This window comes from Emys orbicularis, chromosome 9 (genome assembly GCF_028017835.1).
Source record: "Emys orbicularis isolate rEmyOrb1 chromosome 9, rEmyOrb1.hap1, whole genome shotgun sequence".
In the NCBI taxonomy this organism is placed as follows: domain Eukaryota; kingdom Metazoa; phylum Chordata; order Testudines; family Emydidae; genus Emys; species Emys orbicularis.
The window spans coordinates 29420380-29437552 of record NC_088691.1 but is presented as its reverse complement, the minus strand read 5'-3'; the positions used below and the strand labels follow the sequence as shown (position 1 = coordinate 29437552).

General features: G+C 40.2%; 1 protein-coding gene across 5 annotated transcripts in view; it reads right to left on the bottom strand.

Moving 5' to 3' along the window:
- The window catches only part of LOC135883552 (connector enhancer of kinase suppressor of ras 2-like), a 569301-nt gene that overhangs the window by 234994 nt on the left and 317134 nt on the right, over positions 1-17173 (bottom strand). For all 5 annotated transcript variants that reach the window (XM_065410743.1, XM_065410741.1, XM_065410742.1 and 2 more), the window contains exon 8: positions 11874-11942. In XM_065410743.1, the coding sequence (XP_065266815.1) occupies positions 11874-11942 (69 nt within the window). The remainder of the gene's footprint in view (positions 1-11873; positions 11943-17173) is intronic.

Genomic DNA, 17173 nt, shown 5'->3' with positions numbered 1-17173 from the left:
TAGACAAAGCAGGCGGCTGCCAAATGACGTTAGAAGGGAGCATTTAAACGAGCATGTTCCCTAATTGATCAGCAACATAACAAAACAACGTTAACCGGGACGACTTTAAGTGAGGAGTTACTATACTGTGTCCAGTTCTGATGTCCACAATTCAAGAAGGATGTTGTAAACTGGAAGGGATTCAGAGAAGAACCAAGAGAATGATTAAATGATTGGAAAATTAAGGGTTACTTATCAGGAATAGCTATTCTTCCAGAGTTGCCTCTGTGCATTCACATTTATAGGACCTAGAACCTCTAGTGTTGAGCTGCAGAAATGTATAGCAAACCTGTGTCTGCTGGGAGGGGGGTGCAGGAGAGCTCTTGTGAATGCCATTAGCTCCATTTATATAAAGGAGTGCAACCTCCCCCCCTCACTACCACATCACTTCCTTCTCCCTAGCCCACAGAATCCTGAAATATAAAACTCCAAGGTTGAGGGGAAGGCAGGTGAGTAGTGTCCAGGCACACAGATGACTCTTGAAGAACAACATTTATGAGAAAGTAACCCTTCTTCCTTTTTTGAGGGTCTTTGTGCATTCCCACTTATGAGAGGCTAGCAAGCAGTGACCCCCATCAGAGGACAGTGTGCAAGGCAAAAATGGATTGTAGCACTACCTTGCCTAACTGAGCATCAGAGCAGTGTCAGGTGCAATGGGCAATGTTTAGTGAAAGTATCAACAAAACTTCATGTTTTGCTTTGCAAATCTCTACAATGGGAACCTGTCTCAGACAAGCTACCGACGTAGCTGTGGCCCTAGTAGAGTGTTTAACTCAAGAGGTACTGGTTTTCTGACTAAAGTAGACCAATGCTCAATACATCTCTTAATCTAGTCGGAAAGAGTTTACTAACAGCCTCTCCTTGTATGTAACAAGCTACCTGTTCATTTTTTTGAAGGATTTAGAGCTGCCCAGGTAACAGCACAGGGCTCTTTTCACATGTGTGGTATGCAGGCAGGACTCCCCTGGGTGAGCATGTGGCCTGGGACAGAAAATGGGGAGAGTAAACATATGGTTGCAGATTTTCATCTGTCACAGTCTCACTCATAAAGCAGGGGCAAGGTCTCAATGACTATATTTTTATGTACTACTGTTGAGTGTGAGAGGCCATGATGGCACTGCGCTCACTAAACCTCCCAGAAGTAGTGATGGCTACTCAAAATGCCATTTTAATAGACAGGGGTTTTAAGGAAGCTTCAGACAGGGGCTCTGAGTATGGAACCATTGGCACAGTTAAAACTAGAATCAAATCCCAAGCTGGGAAAGGTCCTCTAGTACTTGTCACCCAGCACATAAACTGTGTCCAGTTGTTACAGTCTGTAAAGGTAAAGTTCTTTCTGGGCTACAGCTCTCTGTGAACAGAAGTGGTGTGTGGTCAGCAGGTTATCCCCCATGCAGCTAAATGGATTCAGATAAATATTCTCCCTTGCCATCAAGAGAGGAAGTCTGGGCACAGCGGAAGACCAACTGACATTTCTCGAGTATGCTGGAGAAGATTTGTGTACCAATAATTCTGAGGCCACATCAGTGCTAATAGTATGATATTGGCCCTCTCCTTGCTGATCTGCCTTATGACTCTGGGAATCCAGGGAGAGAAGGTATGGACAAAGTAATTGCTTCAGTCCAGCAGGAATACATCCAGTAAAGATTTCTTGTTCCTGCGAGCCTTGGTGCTATACATGAAAGCTGCAGTTCACTACGTGAATTGCTTGTGTCAGTATTAGTGAATATACTGATTATATAGGAATTTACTGAGCTGTAACCAACAAATTATTCTAGCTCACTAATGGAAATAATAGTAATTATAAGGCCCATATTGATTCATGCCAACTTATATCTAAAAAAGTAATAAAGTACTATATGTGGCTTTGAAGTTCAGCAACACTCTAGTAAATAATAGAATGTTTCTTCCTTCAAACTAGTCAAGGATAAAATTCCATTTACTTAGCAGTGAATTGGAGCTTGCTCTAAGAAGATAAAAATAAGCTTTTCTGAAGGTCATGTACTGGCTTTTTCAATTTTTTTTCTATGCAAGAAAGGAAACAGATTGTTAATTAATACATATGGGTGCAACAGCATGAAATTAGGTCCCATTATTAAAAAGAATAACCAAATCCTGGCTTTTTTACAATTAGGTAATTAGATACTGAATGATGTTGAAACTGGTAGAAGTCTACATGATCATGGCACTTTAATTCAGAAGATAGACTTACTTTATACAAATGCTAAATATATTTAATGAAGAATGAATTCATATATACATTTAATGAAAGTTTAAGCATTACTTTTGTTCCTAGAACTGGCCTTAAGTTATCTGTTTAGCCTGTGCCCAAGTATCCCTGTTTCCTTCCTTTTACTCTCTAGTGCCCCTCCTTCCTCCTCCGGGCTTGGGAGAAGAGAGGAACTGAAGATTTCCTCTTGCTCAGACCTACAAATCCTCATGTATGTGGAGTGGCTGAAGGAGAGAGAGGGATGTTTTTGAGAGTTGAATGAATGAGCGGTGGGGAGAGAGGTGGATGATGGGTGGGTGTGGGGGCAGGAAGAGCTAATTATAAAGAGGTGGGTTAACTGAGGCAGGGATCACATGTGCTGGGAAAATGGCACTCCACTTGGGCAATTCCTACACAAATTCATGTGATGCTCATGAAGTGAGAGGCTAATAATACCAGCGATAACCAGGCGCAAGGCTAAATTCTGCCTCTGTGTAGAAATGTCCTTAAATAGATCCGTGTGTAAACAACATAAATATGCAACTATATTCTGATTGGCAAAGACCAAATTCACATAGTCCCCAAGCATATTATTCCTGTTAGGAGCTTGAGACAACTGCCTAGGATTGGATGTAGGTGCCTTTGACTGTATCAGCAAAATCATGCTGATTTGGCCTGCATTCCTGTGCCCTTTCTAGAATGCTCCTCTGCAGCTGCATTCACAGAGGGCTTGTGAAGAGGATTCCCCATGGGGTTTTGTCATGCCTGGAGTGAGGCAGAAATATTCAGAGACACTGGAGCTAAATGTTCAAAGGGTGTAAGACTTGCAACTAAGTTCAGGAAATTAGGCTCTCTTAGCAGCTGGCTTATGCTACTGAACTCCCTTCCACATGATATCAGACTGACCACAGATCTCATCAGCTTCAAAATAAAATATAATAAATCATCTCTCTTTACATTAGCTTCCCCCCCCCAATGACTGCCCTATACAGATAGTGCCAAAAAAAGTCTACCAACTACTTCATGTAATTGTGTGTGCGCTCAAATACCACAGTGATGGGTGCATTAAAATACAAAGATTAAATAAACTAGATATTTGGTAATTTTATTATGTGAATAAATATTTTCAGGGCACAAGACAAAAACCACCACATTCATTTTTATATTTGTTATCCTAGCAGGATTTGAACCATGGGAGAAATCCATCTGAAAGGTAACAGGTAGTTTTTTTTTGTTTTTTTTTTAAACCACCACATAAATTTCTGTGAGGGAAGTAGCATTCTTGTTCATTAAAATTCAAATAGACACTTATTAATTTTAGTAATAATTGCTGAATTTGAAAACTGGAATAAAACAACATGCATCAGTGGAGTTATTCAGTACTTATACAGAAGTGTTATAAAGTGCTCTAAAGATATGACAGAGTCCATGTCCAAAAGAGCTTTCTGGTCTAAAGACACAAGAAGGTACAATAGCATCCAAAAGCAAACAGGAGAGACAGTGTTGGGAGTGATTTCTCTGGTTGGAATGCTTCACAGACCAAAAGGGACTGGACATCAAACTTGAATTGGGAGGGTGTCTGAGAATTAGGGGCAGCATGAAAGAGGTCAGCAACGTCTCTTTGGCTTCCTTTGGACCTTTGACAAATTAGCTTCATGAACCAAGATGCCAGGGTCTCTCACACTGTGTGCTTCTCCCTTATTCTCTTCCTGTGGAAAAGGGGAGGACTCTACAACATGAAAGGGAAAGTAGGTAAATCAATGTAAGGGTGTACCCCTAAAGCACAATCTAGCACTTAAAGACCTTACTCACTGAGTATCCTCTCTCTCTCTCGTATTCCTAAGATTTTCCCTTATATAGTTTTCCTCTGGGAAAAAAGTATCATTCTACTGCAATTTATATTACTGTTTAAGAAAAAAGGTAACTTTGCTATCTACACAGTGAATATCAACTCATACTTACAAAACAACTTTTTTAGGCTATAGTAAACAGACTATTGTAGCTAAAATGTAGAACTTATCTGAAAAAGCAGGCAATAGTTTATGCTAAAGATACCAGAGGATATTATGTTGAGGACCTAAAAATGAAATTAAAAATTTTTAGAAATGGCTCCATAAAGCTTCCACAGGCTGAGGGCTAACTGCCTCAGAAGGATTATATGAAAAAAATCTGGTCATTTTAGTTTTCAGCCATCTGTGGTAACTATGTCGCTCAGGTTTCTTGAAGGTTAAAATATCAACCAAATTAGGAAAAATAGATAGCTGTGAAGGGTGGCCATTAAAGTGAGCTGCTAAATAAACAAGCAAGAGCAGCAGTCTATAATATTTCAAGTACCAATGTATGAGGCATGTTATATATTTTTTACATTGGTTTAAAAATAGGTCCAATAACGATACTGATAATTAAATTTATAAAAGTAGCAAAAGGTTTCAAATTATGACATATCTTTAGCTTGGACAGTCAAGATAAATTATTCAGCAGGTAAGTATTATTCAAGCACTACTGTTATGAACAACCATACATTTGACAGTTGAAGGGTCACAATTGAGAGCATTATGAAGATTTGCTCAGCATGCAGATAGGTTTACAGCCAGGACCATGAATAGTATTCTGATTGGTAAGGAAAATATCCCCTATGTGATGAGTGGAGATAAGATGACTGAATGGAGGGACTAATTTATACTATACCCTTCAGAAAGACCCTCAAGTTTGCCAAGTGCTCAGTCTATTCCAACCTTCAAATCTAAACTATAGGAACATCTGCCACATACTGAATATTTCTGCACTGGAACATAGAAAATGACATACTGGCTCAAATCAGTGGTCTATCTAATCCAGTACCCTGTCTCTGACAGTCACCAGTTCCAAAGAAAGCAGCATAAACTTCATAATCAGCAAGTATGGAATAACCTACTGTCAAAGGATGACTAGCCCCTTTAAGAGGAAATGGAGCCATAAATAATTAGCTGATTTCAGCCTAAGGGGGCAGGACTAAGGAGGATCAGGTGATATCTTAAGGGACACCTGGGCCTTATAAAAGTACAGAGAATTCTGGGTGTGAGTAGGCTCCTGTGGAAGGCCCTGACTGACACAGTCTTCAGGGGAAAGGGTCCTCCAGGAGAACCAGCCTGGGGGTCCAGTGCTCTATCCCAGAGACCAGAAAGACTGGTATAGGTAGCTCAGGAAAGGAACAGGAATAGGGCCCAAAAGGTAGGCTGAAAAGAAGTCCTGAAGGACAGAAGGACCTTTTCGTTTGGGACTTTTTAGTTTGGGACTTGTTTATTATATGGCTGGAGGGCTAAGCCACATCTCCAGCACAGACTGGTGTCTGCAAAACTGAAGAGACAAACCTCAGGCAAGGGAAGTAAGGCAGGGAGCCCCCAGCCATTGCATGCTCTGCCAGCAGGGGGCTCTACAGCACAGCTAGTCCCCACAACACCTATCCATAGGGGAAGTTACTTCCTAACCTGCCTAATTTAGTAGTTCCCTTAAGCATGAGGGTTTCTATCACTTCTGAAAAACAAACAAACTCGAATGTAGCTGTTAACTGAAATGGGACTCGATTCTGTCCTTTTAATTATGTTTATGTGAAGCATCCCAGGATATCCCTGTGAAGGACACTACGTACATGCATTTTGTTATTCCTGTTTGTCACAATAAAGTCTTGCAAAAATATTTTTAAAAAAACTTAAAAGTACCAAGTTCATCTATGGCATAATGCCAGTGAAGTCAACAAAACTACATCAAGCATGAATTTGGTCCTGTTTATTTCTAGTTAGCTTCTAGCATCAGAATTTTAATGGTCTAGAAAGCCACAAGACTTTAAAAGAAATTATACCAGTGTCTTAAACAGTGGCACAAATTCCAACTTCATTACTCTCATACAATGGAATTGAAAACAAAAAGTTTATTGAAGTGGATTTTTTTCTCCCAGTTTCAGCAGTTTATAGATGTGTATGCAAAATGCACCGGCACCCACTGTGCACACCAAAAATGGATAATTTCATATGCAACTAGAGATCTTCAGAACTGGCTCAGACAATTCCTAGTACCAAACAAAAGTCTGCTTGGGAGTGCATATGGTATTGGTCTAAACTGTCCACTATAAATCACGTTATTGCACACACACAAACACAGACAAAAAAAACAAACTCTTCTCTGTGTTTCCAATTACAGGTAATGCAGCAGACTCTACATCATACCAGCATCCTAAATAGCTAAATATGTGACAATATATAAAAAAGAATGCCCAAAATATTAGTGGTGCATGTTTCACAAACTATTAATACAATGTACTTAACCAATTATACATACACACACAAAGTATAAATATTTATTGTTTTGCAAAATTGAAATCAAGAAAAAGAGAAAATATAATGATCAGCTCTAAAAAAAAATTAAAACAAAAGCCTGTCTTTTCTTTCTCTTCCCTTCTACTATATAAATGTTTTCTATAACTGTTTAAAACAGCTGGATTTTCTCAACTGTAACTCCATTCTTCTAATCACTTCTTACAGATTTATTTCTTTTTTTATTCCCTTTGTTTTCCCTCAAGTTTCCTATTTTTTTCATCTCTCACCCCCACTATTTTTCCCCCTCTTAATTTTACTTCAGCTGCTTTAATATGCATTTTTTTCCTGTGTACTGTTCTCTTATGCTTCATGTCCACCCTCTTCTTCTCTAGGCCTCTCCCTTTCCTTTTCTCTCCAGAAAAAACATGAACAGGGGTTTTGTGCCTATTAAGATGACCATTCATGTTTCAAAGAAAAAAGGAATTATCTGAAATATAAATGAAAAAGCACACGTTTAAGGTACTGCTATCTATAATGTTTTATTCCTGGCATAAAATCATGTGTGTCAGAATGCTTACGTGAGTATATTGTACAATAATTGCTTGGAAACATTCTTTTTCTGATCAAATACTTCTTAGCAGCTTTAAAACACAACAGTCAACTCATGTTTCCTTTAGCACCAAATAAAGGACATCCCTTAAAACAGTCTCTTATTTCCTTGCTCTCTTCTTTCATTTTCCCCTAACACTTTCTTCTCTACCTCTCGCTGTCCAACTCTTTGTCTTTTCCTTCCATCATCTCTTTTTTCTCCCCGTGCTCCCATCAGTTTATGGTACTCCTTTATACATGGCATTCCCAGAATTTCTCCTACACCTCCTTGTTTGCATAGCAGGTGTTCTCTTCTCCTGACCAGACCCATCACTAGCTAAATGTATCCTGTGATAGCCAGTGTTTCTTCCTGATTCTACCAAAGATAGCAGCCAATGCTGCAAAAAGAAGAAACAATGTAGAGCAGGGATAGGCAACCTATGGCACACGTGCCAAAGGCGGCACGCGAGCTGATTTTCAGTGGCACTCTCACTGCCTGGGTCCTGGCCACCATCCGGGGGGGCTCTGCATTTTAATTTAATTTTAAAATTAAACATTTTAAAAACCTTGTTTACTTTATATACAACAAGAGTTTAGTTATATAATACAGACTTATGGAAAAAGGCCTTCTAAAAACATTAAAATGTATTACTGGCACGCAAAACCTTAAATTAGAGTGAATAAATGAAGACACGGCACACCACTTCTGAAAGGTTGCCGATCCCTGAGGTAGAGCAAGTGAGAGAGAGAGAGAAGAGCACTGATCAGTACAAGGGTGCTCAACTAGATTTATCTTTCTCAATCAGAGAAAGCAAAGCAGTGAAACAATAATTGTTATTCCTATGCTGCAGCCAACTGGTAAATCCATGAACAGGCAACTCTCCTGTGGGCCCAGGGCTATTAGATTTTGTGGGACCCCTGTATACAAGTCTTTTTCCTGGAAAGGAGTTTGGTGCAGGAGGGGGCTGGGGCAGGGGATTGGGGTGCAGGAAGGGATGCAGGCTCCGGCCAGGAGGTGTAGCAGGGCACAAGCAGGTTGCCTGCATGCCGTGGCCCCGTGCTGCTCCCGGAAGTGGCAGGCTGCTAGCACGTCTCCAGGGCCCCTGAGGGGAGGGAGACATCATGTCTCCGTGCACTGCCCGCGTCCACAAGCGCCGCCCCCATAGCTGGGGACTTTTCGCGGCCCAGAGTTGGAAATCGCTGCATGTGATTTATTTTTGCGGGGCCCCCCCTTGAGCCAGGATCCTGGGCTGCAGTCTCTAAAGCCCCTGCCTTAATCTGGCCTTGACTCCAATGCAGGAACCTGGAAGCCCAAAAATCAGAACCATCAGAAGAACCCAGGGTTTTGAGAAGTGCTAGGGCTGAGTTGATGCATCTTTAAACTACATACAGGTGACCCAATCCAAAATCCCACATCCAAACAACCCCACACTTTGTGACATTTGAAATACAGATTCAAATTTTGCCATGAGCCTCTCCTCTGCTTTAACCATTCAGAGAAAATCACAAACCAGATTAAAACAGGGGATTTGAGTTTTTTGCTCAGGTCTGTAATGAGAAGTATTTGAGTCAAAATAATCTGGTTTCAGTCATAGAAATTTATTTTAGGAATACAGAATCCTATTTAGGCCGGTGTGAATTTTCCTCGGAACTAGTTATCCAGCAGCAGAAAATACTGTCAAACATTTAAGAGTGATCAGTAAGTTTGTTTTGCTAAAATTTCCCACAGTTGCTAACAATGCTACTACTCCACAGCGGGTGCACTAGAGCAGAAAGGGCTCCAGACAGCCATTAACATTTCAATCACCTTATTGTCTAACACTGTCCAGAGTAGGTCTACATGATATGGGTACAAGTCCTCACTTGGTGTAAATCAGCTCCTCCAAAGAAAATGGAACTATGCCAACATACACCATCCGAGGATCTGGCCCCTGGTGCTTAAAATGCCAGCATCTACCAGCTCCTTTGTCTACATTAGCACATCTAATGTTGCTCCCAGCAGTGGAGTGGTGCTGGTATTAGCAACTGTGGGAAATGTTAGTATAAAAATAAAATCTCAAGTATGGACACAGACTTACAGTGCTGTTTTAGCAAAAATGAGCCTAGTTTAGAGATGGCCTAAGACTATCATCCACTCCACATCAGTGAAGCACAGAGTAAGAGAATATGATTTTAGCTGTCAATATTTAGTTACTAAATAAATTGTACTGAGATTTTGCTGTGCACATTATTTCACATCACTCCATTGGTTATCATTCCTTTTGTTTATTAGTATCCATTGAAAGAATGAAATGATTAACTATAGCATTCATTAAAGAATTAGAAAACAGAGACCCATTGTATTATCCAGGCTACAGGTACAATACAATACACACTGCTAAACACTCATTGCAATATAATCGGCCCCGATAGAGACCATCATTTCCAGATTCAGTATCTATTTTACAGTAAAACTGCAACTTTTTTGTATTTTAAAATATAAACCAATGTGGAAGGCAATGTATGCTTGCTGGCAGATGTGTGTGACTGCTCCATATAATGCATCTTATCCTGGATAGCAGGGTCTTGAATTGAAAATCTTTAGTGGAGTTTTGTTGTTCCAAATATATTTGCTTATTAAAAATTTTAAGCTATTATTGGCATGAAAAGTGATGAAAAACAGAAGATTAATCCTTTCCCAATGTATTAAGTAACTCAAAGCAGTGCAAAATTAGTTCTTTAGACTGACTTCACCTCTCTGGTAATGGGCACCCATGGAAATTCAAATTTGGGCAATGGCAGAAAGAATGATATCAAAAGAGACATTAGTGACAGACTCCGAAGGCAAGAGGCTCTGGAATGACACTCTATAGTCTATACTAACAATCAGCATGGGGAGATCTTACTAGAATCTCCATATTTGGCCCTTATCAGACTGGAACAGAAGTTGGATGCTATTCATATTTTGGAGATTTGAACAGAAATTAAACTGGAACAAAAGACTGGTTGTGTAGGGAAATACAGTGAGGGAACAACAACAAAAAATCATTACTCTGCAAGCTCAAACAGATCTGTTAATGAAGGGTAACAACCACCAATTAGGAAGGAAAATACCATATCTGGAGAACACTCCAAACTATACCAATTTATGGTTAGTGAATTTCCCAAAATGTGGATGGTGAATTAATTAATAAAATTACGCTTGAGCTTTCAAACTGTACTTTCTGGAGAGTGCTTCCCATTTACTGGAATGAGCTGTTCTAACTAGTTAGAAATCTATGTATTGAACTTAATTGAAGACATGCAACTGAGTTACTGCAATGTTAAGGTTGTTCAGTTACAATCACAAAAATTCAGGAAATGCAAAAGTTAAGGTATCAACAGCAATGTTAACTTGGCTCCATTACACAGCCTGTATGTACTGTAGTCAAGCCCAGATAAAGGCAATCCAGAGACCTAGAGTCACCATGACATCAGGGTCATTTTATGACTTTTTAATAACAAAAAATAAAACTTAGCACTTATATAGCACTTTTTATTCTGTAGATCTCAACAAATTTTACAAAGGTGGAGAAATAACATTTATTTTACTAATGGGGAACACAGAGGTGCAGTGACTTGCACTGGGTCATTCAGCAAGTCAATGACAGAGGTGGGATAGTTAATTTAACTAGGCAATATTAGGCCATACCCATATGGTTGCCAACCTTGGGAACCCTAGAGCAGATGGTTGTCTGGCTCCAGCAGCCATTTGCAGCGCTAACTCAATTAACCCCTGGTAAGAATGAGGGAATTATGTCTATTATTATAAATATCATATGCAACTCAGGTTACCTGCTTAATATTATCCTGCCTGACTGCAAGGAGTAAATCAAAGGAGATTGTTAGAAGGAAAAACAGAAAAATGAAACAATGACAAATAAGGTTCCTTGAGGAAACACTGGGGAAGCTATTAATTGGGGAATAGCCACCTGCCTGGTTCCAGCTAGGCTAGCAAGGTTTATTCTTCCCAGGCCCAAACCTAGGATCAAAGGGGATACTAAAACCCTAAAATGCCAAACTAGGGAGGAATGGATTGAATGGGCAGCAGTAGCTGGAGATGAGTCTCTGATAGACAAAGAATGCCACAGGGGCTTTCTGACTCTCCCAGCCCAGGAGCTCAGTAGAATTCACCCAAAACTTGCAAAGAAAGAATAAAGTTTATGTAAGCACTTGGTGTACAGGCCTTTTGGTGTTTTATCCCTTTTCTCTGCTTGAGTGAATAATCAAAGCTTTGTTTTGAAGATGTTTTTGAGTTACATTAGCCAGTTGCCTGTCACTGGCTCCTGTGGAAGAGATTATTCAGTATCTCACTTTTATACTACTTCTACATTTTGAGTATAAATCCTAGATTATAAACAATTTAAACTCCATTTTTAAACAGTTGTATTAAATTAGTGGGTTTATTTATTATGAAAACCAAAGTGTAAGAATTAGAGTTTTTGCAATACATATATTTATAGATAATATGTTTCTGGATCTTCCTATATAATATGACAGCACACAGCAAATATAGAAATGTACAAACTTATCTCAATACCTAGAGGAGCGGTTGATCAATCAATCAGACCACAGCTTTCACGTTTTCTGGATAACTTTTACTCTTTCAATATTTTTAAATGCATAAATAGTAATTTAGATTGCACAAAGCTAACCACTAAGTGGAATATTTTTCATAGTGCTGGGAACAGAACAAACCCACACTGCAGTATCTACTAAGTACTCACCACAGTTTGATGGTTGACCTGGATCACCTCATCCCCTGCATGGATCTTCTTACACTGGTCTGCAGGAGACTAGAGGCAAGAGATAACAGTTAATTTGGCAACTGTGAAGGACCTAAGAACTAGTAGGGGAAAAAAGACAATAGGCCCTGCCCAAGGAAACTCTATTCTAATAACAATAGTAAATTGTATTTATAAGGTGCTGTGTTTCCTTTTCCAACCACAGTATACATACCAGTATTGTGACTGGGTACTGTAGGGATGAGAAACCTAAACTAGTGATCATCTTCTCCACTGAGCCCTGGTACACTCTATTGCTCACCTCCCATGCAATTTAACTTGTACTACTGTTCTTGCAAATATGAGATTAGGGTGTCAAGCAGTCCAGACTCCATGGGTGCAAGTGCACACAGCTGAATGGAAGGTGCCAGGCACCAGCAGGTACAGCTGAGATCTTGCGCTATTAAATCAATACAGTTGCCCAAAAATGTTGGAGAGCACCAAAAATATAGCCAAGAAAACAAAGCAGCTAGCCAAACAAATGATTCACTGAAATTTTAGGTTTGCAGCCAGTATGATACCCGAAATATCAATACGTTTGCTTCTTTCATTTGACAAGCGTGATTTGAAATTAAAAGTATCCTTTGAGAGTTTGACTCTGTTCTTCACTGGTGGATAATGGCCTTGATAGGTGATTTTCTTAAACTTCATCTACTTCAGACTAGACCTTCAAGATGAAATTGTCATAACTTTGGTTGCTTTGGGCTGGACCATATCTTTATTTAAGTGTAACCCAGAGAGTTTACAATAAAGCAAATATAGACTAAGGCTCTGGACTGGACAGAGCACTTCAGCATGTGCTCAGATCTCATTGACTCCAGTGAGCTTTAAGTATGTGCCTCAGTCCTTTGAGAAATATGGAGGGACTTGAGCATCTGTGTACGTGCTTTGCTGAAGCAGGGCCTAAAAAAGAAACAAGATTAATTCTACCACTAAAAACTAGACTAAAAGTACAAAGAAAACCAGCATGTTGTGACCCAGATCTTCTGAATTAAATAAAAACAAAGGGGTGGGATGGGGGCTACTTTAGGAAGATCCCTGATTATGAAAAGAAATGTAGTGTTGTGTTACCAGAGCAGTAAATCTAGAAGTAAAGTGAGCTTTTTTCACTTCCCCCAAAAAACTTCTAAGTAAACCTACTCAAAAATATTAGGAATATCCTTGTTGAAATAAACTTTATAATAACTCTAAAAACTTCATTCAGAAAAGCACCTAGGACATGTGCAGTTGGAAATGTTTTAACTCCCTTATTTCTTAAATGTTTAAATGGCAAATACCTTTATGAAATGCATACTTGCAAAGATGTTCTATAAACATTCAACTCCTAATACAGCTCCTAATATCATTCCTATGTAAATGGTAAAATGTTTAAGGATTAGATTTAAAAACTCTTGTAATAATTTTATTGGAATATTGAAATAGAATTAATTTAAATATGTTAATCTCCTGTTAATCACCAAATGATTAGAACATGTATTCCTGGAGAGGATATGGAAGTTAAATATTGATAAATTAATTAATTTGATTAAAAATTCTTAATATTCGTTAATTGGCATGTTGCCTTGCATGGCAAATGGCTTCTTCCAAGTTACTGATTTAGATATTTTCTTCCATTTCATAGAATTTAATTAAATAGCTTTGCTCAATTATAAATTGTCTCGTTGTTCTTGTTAATAACCAACAAGAGCCACCTTTCCTTAAACAGAAGTATTTTGCCCATTCATAAATATTTTAAGTTATCTAAGGACAGACTAAGACTGGCTTCACAATAATTTTGGGAAATAAGACCTTGGTCTCCATTTAACAAAAGAAAAGTGCCCCAGCAAATGCAGGCCCACTCTCAGAGGTGTAAACCCTGTTAAAAGCTCTACACAGAGATGTACAGAAGACACTGTAATGGATGTAACCAGTTTGTCATTTGTGTTGGTTTTTTTAAATGTTTTCTTTCTTTAATATTAAAATAGCCATGGCTGTTAACTGTAATTATTTTTCTTGATCTCAATCATGATGTCCCATGAGGTGGAACAGGAACAGAAAAGAACCCATGACTAAAATACTGGGAGTCACACCGCTGAGGTGGCAGTTAGAGAAACAATTAGTAAGAACTGGCTTACCATTCCTTGCTTAACTAAACTAAATTTTTAGTATTTTTTTAAAAAAAAATTAATTGGCATTCAACAATTTAAAATTGCCCTATTTTACCATACCCTGCCTACCGCTGCATGCTTCAGGTGTTGACAGTCATATGCTCTTGGACCTCAGTGAGAGTAATGGTATATAGCAGCCAAGAGTTCAGAAAATGTGAAAATCCATAATTTATACAGAGTTTCAAACATCATTGAATCCCAATCCTTTCTCCCTGAGAAACCTGGCCTTTGATCTAATGTCACCAGTATGCATAACAGGCTCTCTCAGTAAAATTCTTGTGAACTAAACATACTAACTAAGGTAGACATTGTGTGGTTTAAGTGACATATTCAGCACATGGATTAAAAAACTGCTGTTTAGAGCCACCTTTTCAGCGTTACTGCAGGGTGTGGTGACAGCTGAACAAATCTATATTTTTATTGTGGACAGGGCCGGCTCCAAGTTTTTTGCTGTCCCAAGCAAAAAAATTTCCCCGTGCCCCCCCCCCGGCCCTGCCACATTCCAACCCCTTCCCCACATCCCAGCCCCACCTCCTCCCCCGGGCGCGCCGCATTTCCCCTCCTACCCCTCCCTCCCAGGCAGGAGGTGAGCTGGGGGGGGGGGGAAGAGAGCGGTTCCTCTGCCCCCCCCAGGGTTACTTCCTGCGGCCCTCCCCACGCCCCCCCACCGCCGCAGCTCACCTCCGCTCCGCCTGTTCCCCTGAGCGCGCCACTGCCGCTCCGTTTCCCCCCCCCCCCTCCCAGGCTTGCCGCAAAACAGCTGATTCGCGCGGCAAGCCTGGGGGGGGGGGGGAGAGAAGCGGAGCGGCAGTGGCGCACTCAGGGGAGCAGGCGGAGCGGAGGTGAGCTACGGCGGTGGGGGACGGTTCCTCTGCTCCCCCCCCCCGGGTTACTTCCTGCGGCCCTCCCCGCGCCCCCCACTGCCGCAGCTCACCTCCGCTCAGGGCTGGCTCCCGGCTTTTTGCGCCCCAAACAAAACAAAAAACCAAAAAAAGGAGCTGGAGTGCTGCCCCTTGGAAAGTGCCGCCCCAGCACATGCTTGGAGTGCTGGTGCCTAAAGCCGGCCCTGATTGTGGATGAACAAAAGGCATTTCCATTCATCAGTCAAGGGAGTTACAGGCATGAGCAAGTATTATGATGCTTATTTTTGATAAAACACTTGATATAATTTTCAGGAGTGAAGAATAAGCATTTAAGGGAAGTGTATTTAATAAGAGTGTGTCATATGGTGTTACTTCCTTTTTTGGTTGTGGTTATAAGAAAATGATTTAAGTAGGAAGACAAATGAATTAATATCCCAGTCCTTCACACTTCCTCTCTGCAGCCACATGCACAGCTGGCTAAACAAGGTTAAACACAAACTAAAAGAGGATATATTTATGGGAGCCCACTGTTAAAATATTGACAGCACATGTTTATGGGTTTTATTGCTACTTCTATATTTCACAAGTATATAATATTTCAGATCTAAAACACTTTATAGTATTATTGGATTAAGGTCACAATATCCTGGAGAGATATGTAGGTAAATATTTCTATTTTACAAATGTGGAATGGAAACTGAGTTTATTCTGCATCTTACATTGGGCAGTAGCTTATTCTGTGTGTAGTTGCACTGGTTTCAGTGGGACTACTAAAGGAATAAGAAGCTACTCAATGAGTTAGGGTGACAGAAAAAGGCTGTAAGCAAATTTGAGCAAAAGCTTGTATACCAAGTTGATAGCAGCCAAGGAGAGAATACCATGATTTCTTACTGCGCTAACCACTGGGCCACCAGTCTTCCCACTTTCTGAATGCTGAGGCAAAATGTAATCCATCTCTAGGCAGGCATTATCTAGTAATCACTCTGAGTACTCAACTATCCCGTTTCTATATCTTGTTATGTTGAGGGTTAGGAAAAAACTCGCTAGAGCTGGTGGATATAACAGGCACCTGCCATTCAGGCAAAATGAGGGGCTGGTCTTCACTATGGGGAGATCGACGCTGCTGCAATCGATGCAGCAGGGGTCAATTAAGCAGGTCTACTTAAGACCCACTAAACTGACGGCAGAGCGCTCTCCGGTGGTCGACCCCGGTACTCCACCTCTCCGAAAAGAGTAAGGGCAGTCGACCAGAGAGCGTCTCCTGTCAATGCAGTGCAGTGAAGACACAGAGGTATGTTGACCTAAGCTACATTGACTCCAGCTACATTATTCATATAGCTAGAGTAGTGTAACTTAGGTCGACTTACCCCAGTAGTGAAGACAAGCCCAAGGAAATAATTAAATAACATATTTTTTAAAGATTGCTGAAACAATAAGAGCCACCACCCAAAACACAGATGGTATGTAAGGCTGCTAAGGAATCTGAACTGTATGGACGGATTGGTTTTACTGTCGACAATGTAAAAGCAAGAGCAGAGGACTGATTTGACTGAAGCTGTGTGTATGAGAGAGAAGCGGCAGAAACACCACGAAAGCACAGAGACAGGAGCAAAGCCCGAGATGCCGCCAGAGAAACCCTGAATAGCATGACCCTAACAAAATGCTAGGGGAGAGAGCTTTTGGGTAAATCATGGCTAGAAAGAGGCTTGGGACTGCGAGCAAAGAAATTGCCTCCTGCTATTTGATTCCTACTGTGTTCAAGGAAACAAGATTTTATGTTCATTCTTTGTAAATAAACAGGATTGTATCAAATAAATACCTGATTCCATCATCAATTTCTCCTCTGAATGGATACTATCTGCTAGACCTGTGGCTCTCAACCTTTTCAGACTACTGTACTCCTTTCAGGAGTCTGATTTGTCTTGTGTATGCCCCAAGTTTCACCTCACTTAAAACTACTTGCTTACAAAATCAGACAAAAAAAAAAAAAAAGTCATAGCACATTATTACTGAAAAATCATTTACTTTCTCATTTTTACCATATAATTATAAAATAAATTGGAATATAAATATTGTACTTACATTTCATTGTATAGTATATAGAGCAGTGGTGGGCAACCTGCGGCCCGTCAGGGTAATGCACTGGTGGGCCACGAGACAGTTTGTTTACATTGACCAGCCACAGGCTCGGCCCCCCGCAGCTCCCCAGTGACTGTGGTTCGCCGTTCCCAGC